At 42.1% G+C, this 24,560-nt stretch overlaps 1 protein-coding gene across 3 annotated transcripts in view; it reads right to left on the bottom strand.

Moving 5' to 3' along the window:
- The window catches only part of LOC113535522 (WD repeat-containing protein 7), a 126,962-nt gene extending 102,860 nt beyond the window's left edge, over positions 1-24,102 (bottom strand). Inside the window, exons 1-15 of one of the 3 annotated variants that reach the window (XM_026928854.3) lie at positions 23,941-24,102; positions 17,587-17,758; positions 17,350-17,456; positions 17,033-17,111; positions 14,589-14,763; positions 14,411-14,487; positions 14,178-14,297; positions 13,941-14,086; positions 13,324-13,426; positions 12,895-13,008; positions 9,433-9,580; positions 8,668-8,916; positions 7,877-8,097; positions 5,676-5,871; positions 2,593-2,807 (exon numbers count right to left, since the gene is read on the bottom strand). In XM_026928854.3, the coding sequence (XP_026784655.1) occupies positions 2,593-2,807; positions 5,676-5,871; positions 7,877-8,097; positions 8,668-8,916; positions 9,433-9,580; positions 12,895-13,008; positions 13,324-13,426; positions 13,941-14,086; positions 14,178-14,297; positions 14,411-14,487; positions 14,589-14,763; positions 17,033-17,111; positions 17,350-17,456; positions 17,587-17,745 (2,109 nt within the window). In that variant the 5' untranslated portion in view covers positions 17,746-17,758; positions 23,941-24,102. The remainder of the gene's footprint in view (positions 1-2,592; positions 2,808-5,675; positions 5,872-7,876; positions 8,098-8,667; positions 8,917-9,432; positions 9,581-12,894; positions 13,009-13,323; positions 13,427-13,940; positions 14,087-14,177; positions 14,298-14,410; positions 14,488-14,588; positions 14,764-17,032; positions 17,112-17,349; positions 17,457-17,586; positions 17,759-23,940) is intronic. The other 2 variants (XM_026928856.3, XM_026928857.3) reach the window with 2 other exon arrangements.
- Positions 24,103-24,560: the final 458 nt, after the last annotated feature.

The raw sequence follows: 24,560 nt of genomic DNA, 5'->3' as shown, positions 1-24,560 counted from the left end.
AATGATAGTTGATATGGTGAAGTTTTCTATAAGGAGACGTTTATTTAACAGTTATGGAAGGAGTCTCCAGTGTCAGCGCTTTTTTCCACCACGGGAAAGTCTTCAGGACAGAGGAGTTAACGTTTCTGATTTCTGCGGAACCTGAGTAGCTGGGTTTTATTTTTTTGTCTTATTAACTTCAAGAAAGAGAAAAAGAGAGGCTGCGAGAACAGGAAGTAGCTTATTTATGCTCACAGACGTTCCATAACATTAAGTGTAGCTATAAACAGATAAAAAAAATGACGTGTCATTCTGTAATACATGTAATAAATGTAATCGTAGGTAAATTGCTGTGGTATAAGAGAAATAAAACACTTCGGAATGTGCTGTTATTGACAAATAATCTTTGAGGTGGTAACAATAACTTCAGTTCATCACATTACCCTGTTGTTGATTAATTTCCTATAACAGCATATATGCAACACTTTCCCAGCAGAAGAAAGAAAAGAAAGTGAGAGACACTAATGAAAGAAAGAAAGTGAAGGACGATAATTAAATGTATAATTGAAGTCTCTGAATGATCACTTAAGAGCAGTGAGATCAGCCGTTGTCTCCACCTCCGCCGTCTGTCTGTCTCTCTCTCTCTCTCTCTCTCTCTGTCTCTCTCTCACTGTCTCTCTCTCTCTCTCTCTGTCTCTCTCTCTCTCTCTCTCTCACTGTCTCTCTCTCTCTCTCTCTCTCTCTGTCTCTCTCTCTCTCTCTGTCTCTCTCTCTCTCTCTCTCTCTCTGTCTCTCTCTCTCTCTGTCTCTCTCACTGTCTCTGTCTCTCTCACTGTCTCTGTCTCTCTCACTGTCTCTGTCTCTCCTTTTTACAGCAACAGGCTGCTTTCACGCTTGCCATTTTTTGTTCTCAACAATCAGCAAACATTTACATGCACTGTTAAAATGCGCTGCCATTTTCAGAAAGACATCAAGTGACATCAAGCGACTTTTTTTTTTTTAACCTCTCAACCAATCAGATCACAAGCTGGGGAGCAAGTGAGAAAAACAAACATGGAGGATAAAATGTCATGTTGAATTGAAAATATTTCACCATTGCAGTGAACTTTTTGGGTAGCTGCGTACAGTCAAGTCATACGAGCAGCTCAAAGTGTCTTAATTTCCTGCCACCAAAGCTACAGCGAAGACAAACAACCTCCTGATCGCCAGAGTTACACCAATCCTTATTTACTGAGGATAATAAAGCTAATCTAGACATCAAGCTAGGCAAGTTAAGTTAGCTGATACTAGCTATCGATTTTTTCCCCCCATATCAGTACTCTAAACCACTCTGGCAAGTTCCTGAAAGGGAAAGAAAAAGAAAAAAAAAAAAAAAAAAAAAAAAAACTGTGTGAAAGCATCCTTAACCAATACTTTCTCAAACCCCACACATTTAGACCACGTTTCCTTCTCCGCCTTTGGTGTCCTGATCCAGGCCTCGTCTCCTGTGACGTTTTAGCTTCTCTTTCTCTTTCTCTTTCTCGCTCGCTCCCTGTGGTGACCGTGACTGTGTGGTCAGACTGAATGCAGAGGAAAAAAACTTGAGATGGAGGGTCATGCATTTTTCATCCGAAGCCTATTCCTCTGTTTAGGCTTTTTTTCCCTTCAGTTCTCCCTTTTTTCCCTCCTCAAACACACTGCCAATTTTCCAAATGACCACGGTGGCCCTGAGGGAAATTCACTATCGGTGTTATAGACACACACACTGACACACACACACTGACACACACACACTGACACACACACACACACCCCTCTCAAGCACTTGCTGTGAGACTCATGCTTTCAGGTTCTTTGTTATATGACGAGACCATGATAAACTCACTTCTCTACAAAGCAACATATCCGAGCTGGAACGCAAATGCTAACAGATAATGTTTGGTTAGCATTAGCTTTCTTTGCTGCATTACCATGTTAGTGTATTACATTGTTAGCATCTTTACCTTAGCTAAAAACACACAAGAGCTAACAAAGCTGCCAGCTAATGTGTTAACTATGCTAACTTGTTAACCCTAGCTAGCCAAAGTAGTAATGCATGATAATGTTACTAATTCAGTCAAAACTATTTTAACAGTGAAAATGATTGCGTCATTTATTTTTAAGAGAAAAAAATCTTGTGTATGATTACATGATAGTTTTTTTCGTACAGCAACTTTTTTCTTTAGAAATTAATCAACACTTTTGCTGATATTCCCAAAGCATCTTGTTTTTACTGTCTACATTCTCTTATTTAAAAACATGTGAGTGTGGTGAATGTGTATCTGGGGAGTGTGTGTGAGCAGTACAGTTCTCACCTTGTCTGAGTTGTCTGCAGCGAGCAGGTTGGTGGAGTGTGTGTGTAGTGTGTGTGTGTGTGTGTGTGTGTGTGTGTGTGAGGAGTGTGTGTGAGGAGTGTGTGTGTGTGAGCAGTACGGTCCTCACCTTGTCTGCGTTGTCTGCAGCGAGCAGGTTGGTGGTGAGTGTGTGGACTGTGTGTGCGGACTGTGTGTGTGTGTGTGTGTGTGTGTGTGTGTGTGTGTGTGTGTGTGTGTGTGGAGTGTGTGTGTGTGTGTGTGTGAGCAGTACGGTCCTCACCTTGTCTGCGTTGTCTGCAGCGAGCAGGTTGGTGGCGAGTGTGTGGAGTTTGTGCTGTGCCATGTTCTTGAGAGCTGCCAGGCTGCGGCGTGTCATGGCCTGCTTCAGATTCACCGCGGCGTGATTCAGACCGTCTACAGACGCCGGCACGGCCTCGTCACACGCGTTTAATATCTCCACCGCCGTTATCCCCATCACACACCGGTCCAACGCTCCTGAGAGAGAGAGAGAGAGAGAGGGTGAAGTATTTTTCTATTTTTCTTCTTAATAAAAACACCTACTGGCACAAACTTGGAGAAAAGGAATAGTTTTTATTGAAGCTCCATGTGCATACACAGGGGTTGTCTCTTCTAGGGTCAGCCCTCAACTACCCATATACTAAAGCAAATCAGAAAGAAAGAAAGAAGGAAGAGCAGACAAAGAGAAAGAGAAAGTGAGAGATAGAGAGAGAGAGAGAGAGAGAGAGAGAGAGAGGGATGAAGTGTAGACAGTGTAAAAGAGTGCAGGTCAGCAGTAAGTCAGTCAGACAGACAGAAGGCAGCAGTCTAAGTCTCTTTAGTTGGCTGTTGTAGCTGTGTGTGTGTGTGTGTGTGTGTGTGTGTGTGTGTGTGTGTGTGTGTGTGCGCGCGTCGGCTGAAAGCTTCTACAGCAACGCTAAACACACAAATCCATAAACATCAAAAGCCATTAAAGTGGATCCAAACGGCCCGTCGCCAATAATCATCTAAATGATATCAGAGTATTGATCAGACTCAGTCCTCCTCTCCACAGCACAGCCACTCCACTCTATTACAGCATCAGCCTCCACTGCACCGCTCCACTCCACACCAATAACACCATACAGATCAAAATAGCACAACACACACACACACACACACACACACACACACACACACACACACACACACACACACACACGGTTTTGGGGGGTTTTGTGTGTGTATGCATGTGTGTGTAGAGGCAGTGGCTTTGGCTTTGGAAGCAGCTGTATACTTTAACTTGGCAAAAGAAGGAATGAATGAAAGAAATAAAGAAAGAAAGAAAGAAACCTGAAAGAGACCTGAATAGAAGTTATACATTTAGGGGTTACATGGGGGTTAAATATTCGTAGAAATCTACAAGATAACTCAACTGTCTATGGGAGTATGAGTTTATTGGATATTTTGGGAGTTTTATGTTTATAGAATAGTATAAGTATTAAAGGGTTTAAATTAAATCCAAAAAATATATATATATACAGATTTTCAGAGGAGTCATTTACAAAAAAAAAACTGGCTTAAAAAGAATGTTAATGGTGATAAGTTAGCATGAATTAAACTTTTATACAAGGAGATACTCAGGTTTTAATATTTACAGGACATTTATTTGGAGATGATTTACTCCTCACACAAGCTAACCTAGCTAAATAAAAGAAAGCGTTTGGAAAAGTTAGCGTGCGTAATAGTTCGCAGTCATTATTAGCACACTAGCACTGTTTATTCAGCAATGTATCCATTAATGTATCCAAGGCTCCACTTTTTTCCCTCCCTTTCCTAATTTTTCCCTCTTTTCCCTCAGCAGTAATGAACAGAAGCCCGTCTCTTGCAGAGCTGTGCGGATATTGGGATTGTGTTCGATGAACAGAGACGACTCAACCCCCTCCAAATCACTCTCTCTCTCGTCCACTGCACTCCATCGCCACTCCGTTTTCCTCTGCTTCATTTCACCCATCCTTTTCCCTCTTTCCCCACCTCAACTCTTAATTCCGTACCATCTTCCTGCTCACGTCCTAGCTTTTCTTCTTCTCTTCTCTCTCTCTCTCTCTCTCTCTCTCTCTCTCTCTCTATAAAAGAGTCTGTGTGCGGTGTACTCGGTCTCTGTGAGATCTGTTCATTTCACACTCAGGTGATTCGTGTGGTTCCTGACACCCCAGCGCAGGGCTGCTGCACGGTAAAAATCGGCCATGTGGTAAATAACGCCTCAGTTCCTGTCTCGCTCATAATGTGGCTTTAGCCCGGTGCTCAGAATCTCAAGTGGAAAAAAAAAAAATCAGTTCATGATGCTTCTCTGATTAAAAAGCAAAGAGACGTTACAGAGTACTGGTGTATTGTAGTCTAGTGCAATTTTATTGTTTTGGGTGGACGCAAAAGTGTTAAAATCGCAAAACTCCAATAAGGGTCTGAGGCAGCGAAGCATGAGTGGGTAACTGAATGAACGCATACACCTGTGTGTGATTAACGTGGTTTATTCATACGCTGTGTGTCTTGCAGTGAACTGCTGAATGGCAAGAAGAGACAGCAATGCTACACTTATTTTAAAGCATAAAAATAAAACAAAAATTCACACAAGTGGGGCAATTCACAAGCTCCTTAGCTTGAGTTCACACTGACCCCTGAATAATTACCGTTAATTATAAGAATAATGAGAATCTGGCTGGCTCTGTGATGTTCATGCACAGTTGCTGAAATTCAGCATTGTGACCATACTTTAACGTGCATGTCTGTAACCTATCTGTGAATATATCAGAGGTCTAGACACAAAACTCACAGTCCAGCACCAGCGGGTTTATAATAATCCCATATCCTGTCTTGCTTAGCTCAGGTCCTATAAAAAGCAACGTTAAAAGGAAACATAAACTGCGCTGATGTGTAGAAGTTGAAGGGGGAGGGAGGCGTTTAAGGAGAGATTTACTAAGTGCATCCCCACCGCTCTCATCCACTGAGACAAGCGTGATTAAAATTTCAGCACCGTTTTAAGAGAGTCAGCAAAGGCAGGCTGGCAGACAGAGCAAAACACAAACATCCATCAAATATTGAACAGGAAGGAGAGAAAGGGAGATCATGACTTAACATCGGTGTCTCAATGGGCAGTAAAGGAGGAAGGTGCAGCTGAGGGATGTTTAGAGAGAGCGCGAGAGGGATAAAGAGAGTGACAGAAAGCAGGGGAAATCAATGCCTAATAGCACACCGTCCTCTAGAGACACACACACTGCACTTTAAATACATATCACCACCAGGCTTCCATCATCTCCTACACACATGCTGACACATTCATACATGGACAAATTTCTGCTTTTACACAAAACATTTTAGTCGACAACTCACCTGTGTCCATCTGCCAGACGTATACAGAGCCATCAGAGCAGCCCACCACCAGGTAATCGTCACACGGGCGCCATTTTATAACCTGGATGGGGAAGAGGTGGCGCGAGGCCAGCATGATGCACTTCCTCTCTCGGAGACTCAGCAAACCCACCGAGTGATCGCTCGCTACCGAGCACACGCAGTGCTGAACCCGCGTCTACAGACAGACAGAAAACCAGACAAAGAGACTGTTTTAATGGGCATGATACTGACCACCATCACCTGCAAACACTCATAACTGTAGCCTCACAAGTCAGGCCGCTATGTTTCGCATTTCATCAAGGAAAAAAAAGACAAGAACTTTCACAGAAAAAGGCTTTTCAACTGACATTGCAATCAACCAACCACATTCACTCGCTAATTTCAAAACAAAACAGTCGAAAAAAAAAAAAGCTATTTCAGTCCAGCGGCTATATCTTCCTCTGAATAGCTCCTTTTGTTGCCGCTTGTTCTCCTGCTGGAAACCAACGTACAGAAGGCAAGTGTAGAGAGCCACTACTGCATCTGTACTTTCTCTGAATGACACGTCTACATTAATAAACCTGCCACGTCTAGTCTGAGCATCAGACAGGACCACAGAGCCTTGACCTCTGCTCAGGAGCTAAGTTCATGAGATTCACGAGTTATTCTCTACCCTTACTTCAAACCATATAAACACATCACAAAGTCAAAGTGGAAGAGCAAACAAAAACAATTAAACAAAATGCTTCCAAGACTTATAGGCAAGAATTTTGGGCCAAGTCATTTTGGCCAAGAGATGTTGTCCAGTGCTGTCCCCTCTGGCTTGTTCATTATGACTCATGTACATTACATTTACATCTGTATTTCTGTAAAGTTGCTTTGTGACAGTGTCTATTGTTAAAAGCACTACACCAATAAAAGTGAATTGAATTGAATTTAATCACTGAGGTAACAGAATAAGAATCTCTTCCACCCGAGGTGACTTATTATCCAGAAAATACAATACAGTAAACTGTCTTTGTCTCTCAGTAAGACGAATGACCGGCACTGAACCTCGACACTCTCCATCCTTGAACAAATCTGAAATGAAAAGCCTTGAAATAAAGCAGTCTCACACACACACACACACACACACACACAATCATTGTTTGATCTGAAAATAAAGGGAAGAAAAAGAAAGCTAGGAGCCATTTCCCACCAAAAAAGGCCACTGAAAGGAAATATATAAGCAATAAATGATAACTGCACTTTATCTCTGACAAAGAGACTCTGTGTGTGTTTGCATGCATGTGTGTGTGTGTGTGTGTTTGGAAGAAGGCCAGCAGACAGTAAATTGCAGCAAGGCTGTGTGTTGACAGCTAATGTTCTTAAGTGTTGATGGAGAGCCTCAGGAAGCCTTGACCATGAACAGCCTTCAGTCCATCGCTCGCCTGCTCTCCATCATCATCGCCACGACAACCACATCAACACAACTCATCCTGTCTGCATCATCACATCACGATACAACTTTACACTCACTAAAGCAGTCACTAAAAGTTAAAATCCAGACCAGGTTTTTGATCTACGAGCCGCTCCAAATTCCAAAATTAGATGTTTTCAGGAAAATGGACATACTGGGCTTATAAGCAAATTTTCCTGCTTCCCAGGGAATTGCGTTATCTGTCGTTTTTGTCTATAAATCACTTACAAGTATAACAATAAAACACACACAAAAACACACACACAATTACAAACAGGAAGCTATAGATTGAGAAGCACTTTGTAGCATCATTAAAAGCTTTGGTGCGTAAGCAACGTTATTGATGTGCAGTAAATCAGAGATACATGACACTGGGTCGTTAAGTGTGTGTGTGTGAAGTAATACAGCCTTATTGTCACACAAACACACACAGGAAAAAAAACTATATGCATTACAGGCTGCTTCAAAGGGAGGAGGGATTTGAACCTTTATCAGCCAATCAGGGCACAGAAAAAATTCCACTTATCCGGTTGTGTCCAGGGAAATTTCTGTACACACTTATGAATGTTTACATTATAAATATATAGAAGAATATAGACAATTGCAGTATTGAAAACTGAATTCTCCATTCTGATTGGATGGATTTGGAAGGAGTCTCCAGTGTCAGTGTTTTGTAACAGTCAGTGGTAAGAGATTAATGAGGAGAGCACTTTAATGTGACAGCAGCGGCAGGGGAACTCACGCTGCAGTTCTCTGGCGGGACGAGGAGCTGGGTGATCTCTCCTCCGTGCACACAGAAGATGTGCTTCATCTCGCCAGTGAAAATGTCCCACACGATGACGGAGAAATCCACACCGCCCGACACCAGAGAGCGCTGATCATAACGCGGGGACACCTGGTGAGGGTACAGCAGACACGTCACCTTATTCCTGTGTCCTCTCAGCGTGCGGTGAGGAGGCCAGCCTGAGCGGAAACACAGAGAGAGAGAGAGAGAGAGAGAGAGAGAGAGAGAGGGTTGAGGGTGGACAGAGAAAAAAGAAAGAAAGACATCGAATAGAGAAATAAAGAATGATAGTAAAAAAAAGTAGAGGCGAAAAGAAAAATAAAAGAGACAGACAGAAAGAAATAAAAGAATGATAGAATAAAGATAAAAATTGACAGAAAGTGAAAGAAAAAGAGGACATCACATAGAGATTAAAAGGACAGTAATAAAGAATTAGAAAAAGAAAGAAAAAAAGAATGAAAGAAACAAAAAGACAGGGAGAGAGGCAGAGAGACAGAGGAAATGAAATGAGAAAGAAAATGGCAATATTTTAAAAGAAGGCAAAAATTCTACAAAAAAAAAAAATGACGATGGAAATATACGTCTTTCGCCTTTCTTTACATTTTTAAAGGAATTTGGTTAAATAAGGGTTTTAAAAATTTCTCTGCCTCATTAAAGTGACTGTAATGTAACATCCTGTGATGGTGTTTGTTCAACAAATCCAGATCACATTTTTCCAGAATTTTTCCATCTTTCCCGCAGTGTCTCACCTCTGCGCAGCATGTGTTCTCCCTGCAGCAGCTGGACGATGGCGGTCTGCGTGGCAGGCACCAGGACGATGCTGCCGTCTTCCCTGCCACACACCAGGCGGCCCTGTGACGGGATGTACACGCTCGCCGTCACCTTTATGGGCTCCTCGCAGCCTGGCAGCACGCTCAGCTGGTCGATGATGCCCGCAGGGAGTGGAGTGAGCTTATCGAACGCCTCCTGCAGGCTGATAGTGGAGGAAACCTGCAGCTCTGTGGGTAGAAGGAGGAGGACGTGCTTTCAGTGCTGAAGGCCTTTTTTTTAGTACCCTATCCAGCCACCAGAGGGATGGAGCTGTGCTTTTATGTGAAGTTCTCAGAGTGAACACCAGAGAGAGACAAACAGCCATTTCAATTATTTCACCATTTTTTTTTTATTACACAAATAAAATCCAAGCCAAAGCTTTTATCTGAAATTTATATAGAATTCAAAAGAGATTATTTTTCTACATCTCTTTATGTGACTTGTAGTGCTGGAGATACCAAGTGGCATTGTGTAAAAGACTGGAGTTGTGTAGAGGTGGGTGGATTTGAGTTAAGCTGAGTGGAGCTGTGTAAGGGCCGAGTAGAGGTGTGTAGAGGTAAGTGGAGGTGTGTAAAGGTAGGTGGAGATGTGCAGAGGTAAGTGGAGGTGTGCAGAGTTGAGTGGAGGTGTGTAAAGGGAGGTGGAGGTGTGTAGAGGCAAGTAGATTTGTGTAGAGCTCAGTGGAGGTGTGGAGGTTTGCGTACCTGCGGCTGAAGACAGCGGCTGCAGCGGTGAAGTATCCGGGATGCTCCACAGGGTCAGTCTGCCCGCCGAGTCGCCCTGAACCAAGAGCTTATGGAATGGCTCTCTGCGTCCGTAAAAGAACCTCGTCACTGGAGGACAGATCAGTAACTGTAACACACACACACACACACACACACACTTAAGTTCCCAATCAAATGAAAGATTTTTATTCCACAGCACAGCAAGCAGCACTCTCTTTGTTGAATGCAAGCCACACTACATACATCACACGTCCAGAAGGAAACCTGGGGAGAGTGTGTGGGGAAGGAAGTGGAGCAGCGGAGTCTAAGTCCTGATTCCCATCATTTGTGGTATAAGAGGTTATAACAGAGTTATAAACACACGGGTCTTCAAAGCATTTTCAGCTCATGCAGGTTCGCACATGGCCAGTGACTCTGTTAGTGAGGGTTTGTTGTTTTTTTTTTAATATTGTGATAAAATAAGCATCAGCCATTTGATCTGGATGGTGTTACAGGTGTGTTGGTTACTATGGGAACTGTAGAGGGATTTGGATGCATTTTTTAAATTAACTTCCTGTCACAGTCCTGTCAGCTAACACACACCCATATTGATCAATAAAAGGAAATTATCTCAATGTTTAGTCTCGCTCACATACTGTTATACATTTCACTTTTCTAAACAGTGTGATGTCGGTGCACTTTATTACAGTTTATACCACAGCACTGATGGATTCTTGATTCTGATTGGTCAGAAGGCGTTGATTAATTTTCTACAGCAGCAGGTATATATAAATGCGCTTGTTTTAATGTTATCATTTCTATAGTAACAACTTACACAGCGGCTTGTACGACAGACGCTCAGCCAGATAATAAACAGATTAAAAAACAGGTTACTATTTAACAACAAAAAAGCAGTGATATGGTGAAGTTTTCTCTAAGAAGATGCATATTTAACATTTTTGGAAGGAGTCTCCAGTGTAACGGCTTTGCACCAGCCACAACAAAGCGTTCAGGTTTCTTGGTAACATGACAAGCTGCAATTTTTTGTCTACTAACTTCGAGAGAGAGAGAAAAGAGAGAGACTGGTGTGGGAATGACTGTTTATAGCTGCTATAACATGTGATAACCAAAACTAACTTTAAATGTACCTATAAACGGATAAAGTGTGACGTGTCGTTCTTTAATTCATAAAAAGTCGTAATTATTGGCAAACTGCTGTGGTATAAGAGGAATCAAACACTTCCTGACGTGCTGTTATAGGAAAATAATCAACTGTGTGGTGGTAACAGTAACTCCATTTCGTGTCATTGATTATTTTTCTAGAACAGCATGCCCGCTCGTGTTTTATTCCTTACTTAGCGCGTGTTTGTGTATGACGTGTCTGGATATGAGAGCGAAAGCTTCTGCTACATCATATCAGATTGTATCATGGAGGATCCTCAAGGCATTCTGTGTGGCCTTGAGTACAGTGCAAAGTTCCACCAATGAGTTTATATCTGGTGCTGAATGAACAAACACACACACACACACACACACACACACCTCCAATAACGTTATAGTGCTATATATAAAACCAAACAACAAAACAAAAAGCAAACAAGGAAGTGACACTTGAGGTATATCAGTGCCCATCTCCATCCCCAATACATCGATTGACAACTAGCCATTTTTGTGTGTTAATTCGATAAATGTGTGTTTACTGTGTTTTCCAGACTATAAGCCACTCCAGAAAATAAGACGTGCCGTCTCCTAAATTCTATGTGCTTACAGTAACAAAACTGATTTTGTTTTGCTGCAGAAGTCCCACTTTAGCTAGAATTTTAGCTAGAATTTGCTGATTTCTGTTTGCATTCAGAAGTTTTCGAAATTCCACACAAGGTGCTCAAAAAATCAGAAATGATTTGGACGGCCGACCACACTTCGATCTTATTAGTCTCGCAAACCAGACCTCATCAATAAGTGTACCTAAGAACCGCCCACTTTCACAGAAAGACTATATTTAACTGACATGGCAGACGACCAACTACAGATCTTTTCATAGACCATCAAAAAATGTTCACTCACCGCTAACTGCTGCACACAACCTCAAATCTCTTTAATAACCTTTAAGAGAGACTATTCAGTGTGATGCTGAGATCAAAAGTTTGTTTTTCTGTTGGAATCTATCGCAAGGAAGCGGGAGAACCAATCGGATTCTGAAGCTTGTGGCCAGAAAAGTGTACAAAAAGATATCACATGCTCTGTATCCCATGGGCGGAGCTTCTGAGGCTGAGACTGTGGTCTTATGAACCTCCAAAAAAGAGGTTCCTGATATGAGAATCAGCCGTCCTGAACAACATTACTCTGTTATTTCAGTGTTTACTGCTGTGTTTAACTAAAATCTGCACACATTTGTTTAAACGCAGGTTATCAACTTTTTATTTGCGTGATGATTAAATAAAAGTAGCTGCAGACATAACTCACAGCCATTTTATATCCATGCCTGATTTCAGTTTATTTGCGCTATCATGATCTACTGGATATGTTTAGAACTGCCACAATAAACATACCCAATGTATGTTTAACTAAATGTAAAAATTATTCTTCGTAAGGGGGATTTTTAAAAAAAAATGAGTATTCAGGTGCCCGTTCGGGAACACCAGCGCTTTCACTTCATGTATCAGATTTAATGTTTGTGTTTACGTGTAATAAAAATTATAATATTGACACAAATGTGGCTTTACAGTATCACATAGTCCAGAAAATACAGTTATGTTCACACAACGTACATCTTCAGAACAAAGAGGTTCTAGCATCATCTGTAAATTACCTAAGTTTTAATTTTTCATCAGGTAAATTCTTTATTTAATAGGACTAACTGCCTAGCATGGTAGCTTTCTAGCTGTGATCCTCTAAACAAGCTTGGGGACTTTGCATGCATCTTCACCAGGTGAAGACAGATGAAGGGACTCAGTGATTGGTCAGTTCTAGTGGGAGGAGCATGAGACCGGGCGAATCAGTGTGAGCGAAGGAAACTGGCTATCAGACAGCGAAGCGGAGGCAGGCGCACCACGGGGAGCTCTCAGAACATCCAATAATATTCGCCGCTGAAGGAAACCACAACACCTGTCTCCCAGGTGTGTTCTGATTTAGTGGAAGGTAAGTGTGACGACTTCTCGCCTAGTTTTTCACCGGAAATAGCAAGACCAAATCAGAACGTCAATTCAGGCTGCAGTTGCTGCACAGAAGCTATAGCAAGGTCAAAAATCAAGTACCATGACACTTTTTTAACCCCTTCAGCAGGTGAATGCATAAGTGGATGCCCATGGAATCTCTTTCTCTCTCTTTCTCTCTCTCTCTCTCACACACACACACACACACACACACACACACACACACACACACAGAGAGAGAGAGAGAGAGAGCGACCCCTAGTGCCCGGGTGAGGCGGTGCGCCTGCGTCCAGCTGTCTGAGGTTCTTACTGGTGCCTCTATAGGCCGCTGGAGGTACAGCAGATCAGGAGTGTAGAGCTCCGGACCGGATGCGCTGTCAGGGATACACACGATAACACACTGCCCCTTGCACTCCTCCTCCAGCTGCGGGGGGAGCCGGAGGAAGGGGAGCGGTCGGGCCACAACACACAAACACGAAATCATAAGCATATAATACATAATGCTGTAATGCACACAACATAAAGCACAGAGACACACTGTAAACTACAACAAAATATATATAATTAAATAAACCACAAAAATACAACAAATAACACAAAACATTTTAGGCTGGAAAAAGTTTAATATTCATGTACCTGAACTCATCCACCAAGCTGAATTTCTCTTTAAACTTAATCCTCCTATGCTACACATGATTTTGTGTGTGTATGTGTGTGTGTGTGTGTGTGTGTGTCTGACCTGTTTGTCTGCACGGTCCGCGATGCTGTACACCAGAGGAGGGATGGAACCTTCTGCAGTTTTCCCTACATCACTGCGGAAGTGCTCACTGGCTGGAAGACAGCTAAAGCGCACGCACACACGCACACACACACACACACACACACACACACACACACACACACATACACAGCTTTATTTCTTTTCTTTTTATTAATGTTACAGCTTTATATATAGGTTATGCAGGTACTTTAGTAAGTTTAAAGATGAACAACATGCATGTGTGCGTGTGTGACCTGTCTGTCAATACGATGCTCTCACAGTTACTCTACTCTTTAGTACCCGCTTGTGACATTTTTTAAAACACTTAGTTCACGACCCAAATTAAAAACAAATAATTAACTTCAACCGCAGAGATGCTAACCAGGATAAAGCAGCTACAAAGCATGAACGAATGAATGGACGTGATGAATGAACGCATCACACACACCGATAATGCGCTCACATGTTAATAAATGTTGCCTTTTTTTGTCCTGCGAGCTTTATATCTGCCTGCGTGCTCTAACCTCCACCTCCTGTGACTTCTCTGTTAGGTCTCACAGGACCCCAGTCCCAGTGCACACCTCCAGTTCAGTTACCTGGCCGGAAGTTTGTAGATGTAGCTGCAGCCGTCTTCGGTCCAGACTATAACTTTATCAGCAGCGATGAACTCTCCTCCTGTCCATGCCTGCTCATTCTCACTGGGCACGGAGCAAAGGAGCGAGAAATCTCCTGCGTCAAACACCTACAACACACACACCATCAAAACACTAGCAAATAGCTGTACCATAGTTTGGCTAAGTGTACTACAGTTTAGGCCACACACTGTTACTGACCCTCCAGTATTTGGAGCAGACGACGAGCAGAGACAGCTGTGTGAAGGTGCAGAATGAAATACTCTGACAACTCTGGCAGTAGATCGGCTTGGACTCCTCCTCAAACACAGGGTCCAGATCCTGACAAAACACACACAATTAAGATATGTGGGAAACTTGAGGACTTGTGGACAAGTACGTGTGCATGTACTGGGTCATGAGACAGCAAGTGTGTGCTGGGTCAGAGCGTATACCTGCATTCGGCTCACTTCTGCTGTGATGATCCACACTTTCAGAATTCCAGTCACAGAGACTGCTACCACTGTGTCTTCTGCAACACACACACACACACACACTTTTCTAACAACCAGACGACCCAAGCCACAATCAGAAGAGTGTTGAAGCAGTGTATGTGAGCCCAACAGCCCGTACCCTGGGTGCGATGGGAGCGGATGATGCTCATGGAGCTGATCCAGTCAGGAGATATTTTGGACACCAGAGAGTAAAGGACCTCCAGACTTGTGGCGTCCACCACGAGGATCTCTGGGTAGTGACCATGACACAGGAGACGACCCTCACGCTGGGTCCCAATGGTGAACTGATAAAACTGTGCAAAGGACAACAGATGGGAAAACAGATAGAGAAAGAAAGGTGGAGAAAAAGAAAGGGGGATAAGACCTTAATGACGTTATAAAATATGTTGATAACAAGTGGTCATCAAAAGATTTGTTCCTGTATTTCTGATACTGATAAACACTGATGAGCTCTTTGGTTGGGGGTAAAAACATCTTTTAACTAGCTATTACAATAATAATTGTAGTATAGTAGTGTAGTGTAGTGTAGTGTAATTGTAGTGTAGTATAGTGACCTCAGTGGCAGCATAGTAGATACAGTAAGCTCAAAACTAGTGTAGTGTAATATAGTGAGTATAGAAGTGGTGCAGTGCAGTATAGTGAGCTCAGTATAGTGAGCTGCAATGCAATAGCACAGTATATTATAGTGAGCTCAGAAGTAGTACACTTCAGTATAGTGAGTAATGGCCTTGTAGTACAGTATAGTTGAAGTAATAGTAGTGTAGTATGGTATGCTTAGAAATAGAGTTGTGCGTCATAGGGAGGTCAGAAGCAGTATACTGTAGTACTGTGACCTCCAAGGTAGTGTGGTGTAGTACAGTGACCTCAGGGGTAGTGTGGTGTAGTACAGTGACCTCAGGGGTAGTGTGGTGTAGTACTGTGACCTCAGGGGTAGTGTGGTGTAGTATAGTGACCTCAGGGGTAGTGTGGTGTAGTACTGTGACCTCCAAGGTAGTGTGGTGTAGTACTGTGACCTCAGGGGTAGTGTGGTGTAGTACAGTGACCTCAGGGGTAGTGTGGTGTAGTACTGTGACCTCAGGGGTAGTGTGGTGTAGTACAGTGACCTCAGGGGTAGTGTGGTGTAGTACAGTGACCTCAGGGGTGGTGTGGTGTAGTACAGCGACCTCAGGGGTAGTGTGGTGTAGTACAGCGACCTCAGGGGTAGTGTGGTGTAGTACAGCGACCTCAGGGGTAGTGTGGTGTAGTACAGCGACCTCAGGGGTAGTGTGGTGTAGTACTGTGACCTCAGGGGTAGTGTGGTGTAGTACAGCGACCTCAGGGGTAGTGTGGTGTAGTACAGTGACCTCAGGGGTAGTGTGGTGTAGTACAGTGACCTCAGGGGTAGTGTGGTGTAGTACAGTGACCTCAGGGGTAGTGTGGTGTAGTAAAGTGACCTCAGGGGTAGTGTGGTGTAGTACAGTGACCTCAGGGGTAGTGTGGTGTAGTATAGTGACCTCAGGGGTAGTGTGGTGTAGTATAGTGACCTCAGGGGTAGTGTGGTGTAGTATAGTGACCTCAGGGGTAGTGTGGTGTAGTATAGTGACCTCAGGGGTAGTGTGGTGTAGTACAGTGACCTCAGGGGTAGTGTGGTGTAGTACAGTGACCTCAGGGGTAGTGTGGTGTAGTACAGTGACCTCAGGGGTAGTGTGGTGTAGTGTAGTAAAGTGAGCTTAGAGGTACTGTAGTGCGGTACAGAGATTTTGAGCTTAGAGGTATAGCCAGGAAGCATTGTAGTGTAGTACAGTGACCTCAGGGGTAGTGTGGTGTAGTATAGTGACCTCAGGGGTAGTGTGGTGTAGTACAGTGACCTCAGGGGTAGTGTGGTGTAGTACAGTGACCTCAGGGGTAGTGTGGTGTAGTACAGTGACCTCAGGGGTAGTGTGGTGTAGTGTAGTAAAGTGAGCTTAGAGGTACTGTAGTGCGGTACAGAGATTTTGAGCTTAGAGGTATAGCCAGGAAGCATTGTAGTGTAGTACAGTGACCTCAGGGGTGGTGTGGTGTAGTACAGCGACCTCAGGGGGAGTGTGGTGTAGTACAGTGACCTCAGGGGGAGTGTGGTGTAGTACAGTGACCTCAGGGGTAGTGTGGTGTAGTATAGTGACCTCAGGGGTAGTGTGGTGTAGTACAGTGACCTCAGGGGTAGTGTGGTGTAGTACAGTGACCTCAGGGGTAGTGTGGTGTAGTACAGTGACCTCAGGGGTAGTGTGGTGTAGTGTAGTAAAGTGAGCTTAGAGGTACTGTAGTGCGGTACAGAGATTTTGAGCTTAGAGGTATAGCCAGGAAGCATTGTAGTGTAGTACAGAGAACTCAGAGGTAATCTGTTATAGTATCGTGAGTTTAGAGGTTGTGTAGTATAGTGAGCTCAGAGGTAGTGAAGCGACCTCTCAAGTATCAAACCGTAGTATAGTGAGTCAGATGCACTGTAATATAGGGAAGTAGTGTGCTGTAGTATATTGAACTCTGTGGTAGTGTAGTTTAGCATAATAAGATTAGCATTGAATGGGTGTGTAGTTGATATGTTACCTGTATACCCGTGTGAGCACAGGCCAGCTTAGTGAACTCAATACAGCGACCATCACTCACATCCCACAGACACATCTCTCTACAGACAGAAATACACACACAGACAAAAAAATAAAATCACACGTCCTGAAGCGTTACACTATTTATACTCTGGGTGCATCTGCTGAACCAGAGTCATTTTTCACATTGCCGTTGTCTTGCATGGTCATACTTTTTTGCAGGTACAGTGTTCAAGCCACAGTACACACACACACACGTTATATTTAATTACTTTCCGTGTTTAACAGCCTCCATGTTGGAGTGTACTGTGCACCTACCCGCTCTCTGAGGCGCTGACCATGTACTGTTTCTCACTGCTCGCACTAGCCTTGGACAGACAGGTGACGGAGGTGCTGTGTCCAAACAGCAGAGCGCGCGGGTTAATCTGCACAGCCGAAATAACATTATGAGCTGCAAAGCAAACACCTACAGGAGAAATGATGATTTTATATACGCCACAGCATGAGAGAGAGAGAGAGAGAGAGAGAGAGAGAAGAGCCAGTGCGACCTCTCACCTCAAGGTCAGGGGTCATGTCCCAGATGCAGATCTGACCGTCATGGCAGCCGCTGATGATGGTGGCCAGGTCGTCCATCACCAGCAGGCTGGAGATGCAGTGGGTGGGAGCATGGCGGCCCCACAGCACTATGGGTAATACCAGACTGTTTCCTGACATGTTCTCTTGCAAACTGTGAGATAGAGAATAAAAGACAAAAAGAGAATAAAGTCATGCAGCGTTGAAACGCAAAAGCTTGTAAATGTAACACAATGCTGTTGTATTGTTTTATTTAAGGTTGATTATTTCCCAATAACAGCATGTCATGGAGCGTTTTATTCCTCTGTTACCACAGCAAATTTCATAATATTTTTTCATTTATTAAAGAACAACACATCATACTTTTTATGCGTTTATAGCTATATTTAACGTAGTTTAGTCCATAAAATGAGTCAGTTCCTGTTATTTTTCTCTTGAAGTTAATAAGCAAAGAAAAAAGAACAGCTTGTCACGTTTGCAAGAAACCAAAAAGCATAAACTCCTCTGTTCTAAAGATTTTCCTGAAACCTTACCCACTGTTCCAAAGCGCTGACACTGGAGACTCCTTCCAAAAACATCTCCTCGAAGAAAACATCACCATAAACAATTATTAAAAATACTAACCTACTATAGAAATGATAATGTATTAGAACAAGTGCATTAATATATAAACTACCTTCTGACCAATCAGAATCGAGAAAAAATGGTAATTGCTCTTTTAAAGGTTTCCTAAAAGATGCTGTTTTAAAAACACTGTTACATTGTTCTTCCTATTTTCAATAAATTGTTTCATTTACATCTGCTTCCTGGATTTGCCTCAACAAATTCCGCAAGACGGGGTCGATCCGACGGCGCATACTCAGTACAGAGCATCTGTCTAGATTTAAAAGCAGTCCATATTAGAGAGAAATAAAGAGAGACAGAGAGAGAAATGAGTGTGGAGGCAATCATTAATTTCCTCACTGGCATCCATCCACACGTCCATCCGCTAAAAGCCACTGAATTTCATTAGGCTGAAGAGCAAAAATAGATCAGCCAAATCATTCACACAGTCGCTAACCGGTGCAGCGAAAGCACCCAGGCATGAACAGTGGCGCGGACGTCAATTCTCCCAGCAGCCCCTGCTGCCTCGCCAATATTAACACATCACTCTTTATTATCGTTTCATTCTGCAGCGATCCAGGGATGCATTCAGGAAGAGAGCTCCAAAATGCAGGTCATAATGTGTTAAGATGCACAAATATGCCAAAGTGAAAACAAAGCAACACACTCACTTGCTCAGTCATGGAATTATCCAATCAGCCAATCATGTGGCAGCAGCACAATGCATAAAATCGTGCACATACAGGTCAGGAGCTTCAGTTAATATTAACATCAAACATAAGAACGAGGGGAAAAAAGTGATCTCACAGACTTTGACTCTGAGGATTTCAGAAACTGCTCATCTCTAGAGTTTACACTGGACTGGTCTGAGCTGACAGGAAGGCTACGGTAACTCAAAGAAGCACTCTTTACAACCGTGCTGAGCAGAAAAGCATCTCAACACGTCAAACCTTGAGGCAGATGAACTACTAAAGCTGAAGACAAGAACAGGAATCTGAGAGCAGGTTAGTGAACGGAGAGCGTAGGTTACTAAATAGAGATAGCAGAAAATGAAATAAGATGAAGATTGTGCTGCTTTCTTCAGGAGTCGCTACCATTTTGGTATAAATATTAGTGTTTCTGATTCCCTTTTATTTATTTCCTGACTTTTCTCATTGCTGATATTTAACTCGATTTGACTGGACTTCCCGTAAGAGGCCGCCATCTTGAACTCACCTGCAAAGAGGAATCCATTTTGTTTTATTCAAACCTCCAACACACATCTTACTATTAACCATATATACACTCACTACATAGTTTATAACCAAACACTAAACATTAGCTGCCCATCACAGTTCAATTCAGGATTCAGAAAGAGAGACACTGACTCCAAAGTGCTTACACGTCTGACTTTTGGGACACATTGCGGTCATTTTTTTTATTCGGAAATTGATCCATAACCATAAAAAACATATGACAAAAGAAATTCGTTGTTTCTGAACCTTTTTACTACATCACGCAATAACGATCATGCAAGCAATAACGTTTCTGGTGTTTAAATAGGTTTAATCTTAAGCAGTTACACATTTAAATATGTATTTTTTTGCTTTTTATTCACATATTTAAGTTCCTTCTCAAGCACTGAAGTCACATAACTTTTAAATATAGAACAATTTCATGCATAAATAAATAATCATTAAAATGTTATTATATTTCCAAACAATCAGCATTTAAGATGATAACATTTTCCCTGGCTAATCTGAGATGAAGAATTCTTTGCTTACATTTCCTATTTAACCAGAATCCCTGAGAGAAATACATAAAGGAGGAAAATCAGTACCTTACAAGCTTATGCCGTTTCATGGAAAACTTCTCATGGAGTTTCCGAAACACGGTTTTAATCCTCACTAACGGAACCAGCTTCATCCTGACTTTAGAATTCTCCATTCCAACTTATTTTAACCGTTTCTTTTCTCCTGAACTAAAAAAAACATGAATCCGTCACGAGAACAGACCAACAGGATACTGAATGGACGAGCAGGAACAGATCTATCCGTAGCTTTCTAACTAATCAATGATCATGATCACACACACGCGCGCACACACACACACACACACACACACACACACACACACACACACACACACACACACAGAGCAGTGTGTGAACAGGACGTTTAGTTGTGGAGATTGAATCAAAGTCAAGTTAGCTGAACTGATTGGCACTGGGCTGTTGCTCTACAACAGTCCACTCCTAATGACCCTCATGTGACCTTGATGAACAGTCAGGGGTTTAAACCTGGACTCAGTGTTCAGAACTGTAACGAGACTACATGTGTGTGTGTGTGTGTGTGTGTGTGTGTCTGTGTGTGAGACCAGCACACAGAACAACAGGAGAATTTACAGGACGTGCATTAAGATCTATAATTAGTGTTTGGTGATATGACAAAACTTATACTTTTTAAATTGCAAAGAAAGAAAGACGCATGCCAGTCAAGGGGAGAAAGAAAGAAAGAAAGAAAGAAAGAAAGACAGTCGAGGGGAGAATTATTATAAGTTGAGATTACACAGACTGGAGGCAGAATGAAGAGCCGAGTCTCTCGCTCTTCCTCAAACACACACTGAAGACTCTTCACTTTAAAAAGCACTTAACTGACCCCTGAACACACACTCAACACTGTTTCTGCTTCCTTTAAACACACAGCAGAGCGCTTCTACACGCCATCTGGCCCAGTTCAGAAAGAGAAGGACTTTAATCATGCTGTGCTTGAGAGGGAGAGAGAGAGAGAGAGAGAAAGAAAAAAGGAGGGGGGGACAAAGAGAGAGAGTGAAAGAGAGAAGAATGATAATGAAAAGGACAAAAAAAGCAACAAGTAAGAAAGAAAGAAAGAAACAAATAAATAAATAAGCATGACAGTGAAGGGAGGAAAAAAGAAAGAAAGAAAAAAAGAAAGAGGCATGGCAGTCAAGCGGGAAAGAAAGAAAGGTTTTTTCCACTTTGTGGTGTCGTGCTCTGTGTTTACTTCCTTCTATCACTTCCACTTTGGAATATTTTCTAAAAGTGTGAGATGAATCAGTGGATTTCACAGCTGGACTTCACGGCTGGACTTCACAGCTGGACTTCACAGCTGGATTTCACAGCTGGATTTCACAGCTGGATTTCACAGCTGGATTTTCCTGCTAGCTGCTTCACTGCAGCTGACGTTTATCGTAAACACAAGCTAAAACCTGCACTGGCTGTAAGATGTGAGGTGGAATCAGGAGCAGCTGCACAGAGCACCAGTCTGTACCTCCACCCTGCTGAACGGAGAAATAAAGCAGACGTGTGATTGCGAGCGCCTGCAGGACGGCAGTCCGATTCATCACTTACTGAGCAGCACTCTCACAAATGAATCCAAACTCACGCATATATTTCCTGCTAACAAGCGTCTGTGTGCCAAGAAAGATAGATAGACTAGATAGAGGAGATAGAGTAGACAGATAGACAAGACAGAAAGAGTATCAAAAATATTTACGTTTATAGAAGTGGATCATTTGCAGGGCTCGTACAGGATGAATATTCTGGATCGGTAGGCTTTTAGATCGGATTTGGCACATTGTAATGTCACAAACGTGTGTGTCGTCAACAGAAAAAACAACAAACCGTGCACTTAAACACATCACACATCATATCAGAAACCCTGAAACACATCACACATCATATCGGAAGGTCTGATGAATAAAACCTGGCACCAGAAATTCCGCAAAATAAATCAGATCGGTATCTGATATCAGTCGAATCAGACCTCTCATATCAATATCACACTGAAAATGAAAATCGAGACGTCATTAGTTTAACAAGATCACTCTTCACAAAAATGTGCACAATGATAAAAATTTAAAAATCTAAAAAAAATAAAAATAAAATATAAAAATCAAACCTGAAATATTTAAAATAAACAACCTATTTGCTGGAAATCATTGTTGTTGTTTGTTTTTTCCTCGGACGTCTGACACGGATCAGATATTGCTGCACACATGTAAACAGGTCAATATCTGTTTTTGTTTTATTCCACTTTCATGTCAGCCACATTCAGATCAGGTTTAAATCTGAAACATGTCTGATATCTGGTCTGACATCTAAACACTAACATCCAATTTTGCATTAATTCTGAAGTTAAGGGTCAGTATTACGCGACTAATAAAAGCTCCACAGAGCGACAGCCGACTCCTGATGCCACAACAACACGTTTACGCAGAGGGATAGTCTGGAGAAATGGCGTATCACGAAGCGCACAAGTCGCACAAAACAGTCGCACATACAAAGTTAAACGCGTTTAAAAATTCCATTCTCCATCATCTAATGTGTCGGCTCCGTTGTACCACTGCTGACCCCTCGGCCTCTAACACATACCTCCTGAGATTGAGAATGGGGCATCAGTAAGGAGTCATCATTTCAAGTCACGTGATGTTAACATGATGTCTTCTGTGGTGGGAATCATTCAAGCACAGCGACGCTACTAAAAACGAGTCGCTGTTTTTTAGCCGAGTGCAGTTTGGCTTGGGAATGATGCAAAAACACTGAAAAATCCCATCATGCAAACTGAAAAAATGCTCAGATGTGTGTTAAAATGATCAAACACGCCACTTCACTAGGTCTGATCAAGCGTTTGTGGGTTTGCATCTGAATACTATCTAGAAAATGTTTACTGAAAATATGAAAAAGTGTCAGACTAAATCTCTATAATAAACCTCAGTACAATTTCAGACTCAACTGTTTACGATCCGGAGCGTAACGACGTCTGATCCGAATAAAATCACTGATTTCAGGAGAAGCATCTGCGTGTATGAGCGTGCGATGGGAAATAAAACCCGGTGTCATTTTCAGCCACATCCATCCTCGCAGCACACAATACATTTTTAAACACTCAACAATCAGACCAAACCCACACCACTAAACCCACACTGCTTGCTGGAAATCAGTGTGTAAGGCCCAGGAATTGATCTGCTGCACCTCCAGAGAGCTTGGGATAAACATCTCCTACAGAATGTCATATATTTCTAGCCTTCTAACATGTTATACAATGCTGCAGTCCTTGTGCATTACATAATAAAATGTGCAGGTTTTTCAGCCATGTCCATCTGTGCAGCACAGAATTAGAGCTCAGTGCATTTCTCAACACGCAGATCAAACCTGAAAATGTGTGTATCATTACACCACTAAACACACACTAACCCTAACCCTAACCCTGCTTGCTGGAGATCAGTGTGTAAGGCAGTGTGAGAGATCCCAAACCCTGACCTACTGCACCTGCTCCAAGGCAACACATCCAGCCTGATCTGCACAGAGATGCACAAAATAATACACCACGATCCCACAGTTAAAAAGCCTAACATGTGACATGATGTCAGGAGTGAAGGTGTGAATCATTAGCACTTTGTATTGATGACTGAGTCACACAGCTACTGTGCAATAACAACACAGCACTAAGCTAAGCTAAGCTAGCCATTTCTGACTTCATTCTCTCTAATGCAAATAGATATACACACCAAACATGTTCAGAATGTATTATTTTAATACATATTACATCACAACTATATGATATGTTTATAAAACTAGCTGCTTTGCGGTTCTCCTCGTAGCCATGGCGACATACATGTAGCCTGAACCCCAATATTAATGCAATGTCGCAGCTTCCGGGTCCACGCGCCACCATTATTATCATTATTATTGCTCTATTTTTATTTATTCAACGCGTTTAAGAAGGAACTTACCCTTAAAGATCTTTAATGAAACATTGTCCTTGGGTCAGGAATTTTTTTTCAATAATAAAACAGCTTGTTATTCTCAGCTTGAGCTTGAAGCAGTTTTGCCCTCTACAAGCCCCAGAGTCGTCAGCTGATCCTACGCCGCAGACTGACGTACCGTACGTGATTGCGCAACACGCATTTCTGCGTAATGACGCAATACGTCGGGTTAATTATTAAGGATGCGCTGCCGCTAAGCGTCAAGAGTGTGTACATGCTGTATATAACTCATGATTTATGTATATAATTTACATTTATGTTTATATATAATGGAAAAAATATGAAATATTTATAAAATACAGCGCAAGATATATTTGTCAAATCTTTATGAGTATGATGAGACATACATAGATAATATTAATATTTATATTTACATTAAAAGATATTAAAAGTTATTCCTTTCTCCCTGGTATTCAATACATTAATATATAATAAAATATAATATAATATTAATATAATTAATACAAATATTAATATTAAAAGACAATTTTAAGAAACAGTTCAATGCACACTTTTTAATTTGTTTATTATTATTATTATTATTATTATTATTATTATTATTATTAATATAATGTCCTTTCACTCAT

The sequence above is a fragment of the Pangasianodon hypophthalmus genome, chromosome 15 (assembly GCF_027358585.1).
Source record: "Pangasianodon hypophthalmus isolate fPanHyp1 chromosome 15, fPanHyp1.pri, whole genome shotgun sequence".
Classification (NCBI taxonomy): domain Eukaryota; kingdom Metazoa; phylum Chordata; class Actinopteri; order Siluriformes; family Pangasiidae; genus Pangasianodon; species Pangasianodon hypophthalmus.
The sequence above is the reverse complement of the archived record's forward strand: the minus strand, read 5'-3'. Positions and strand labels throughout refer to the sequence as shown.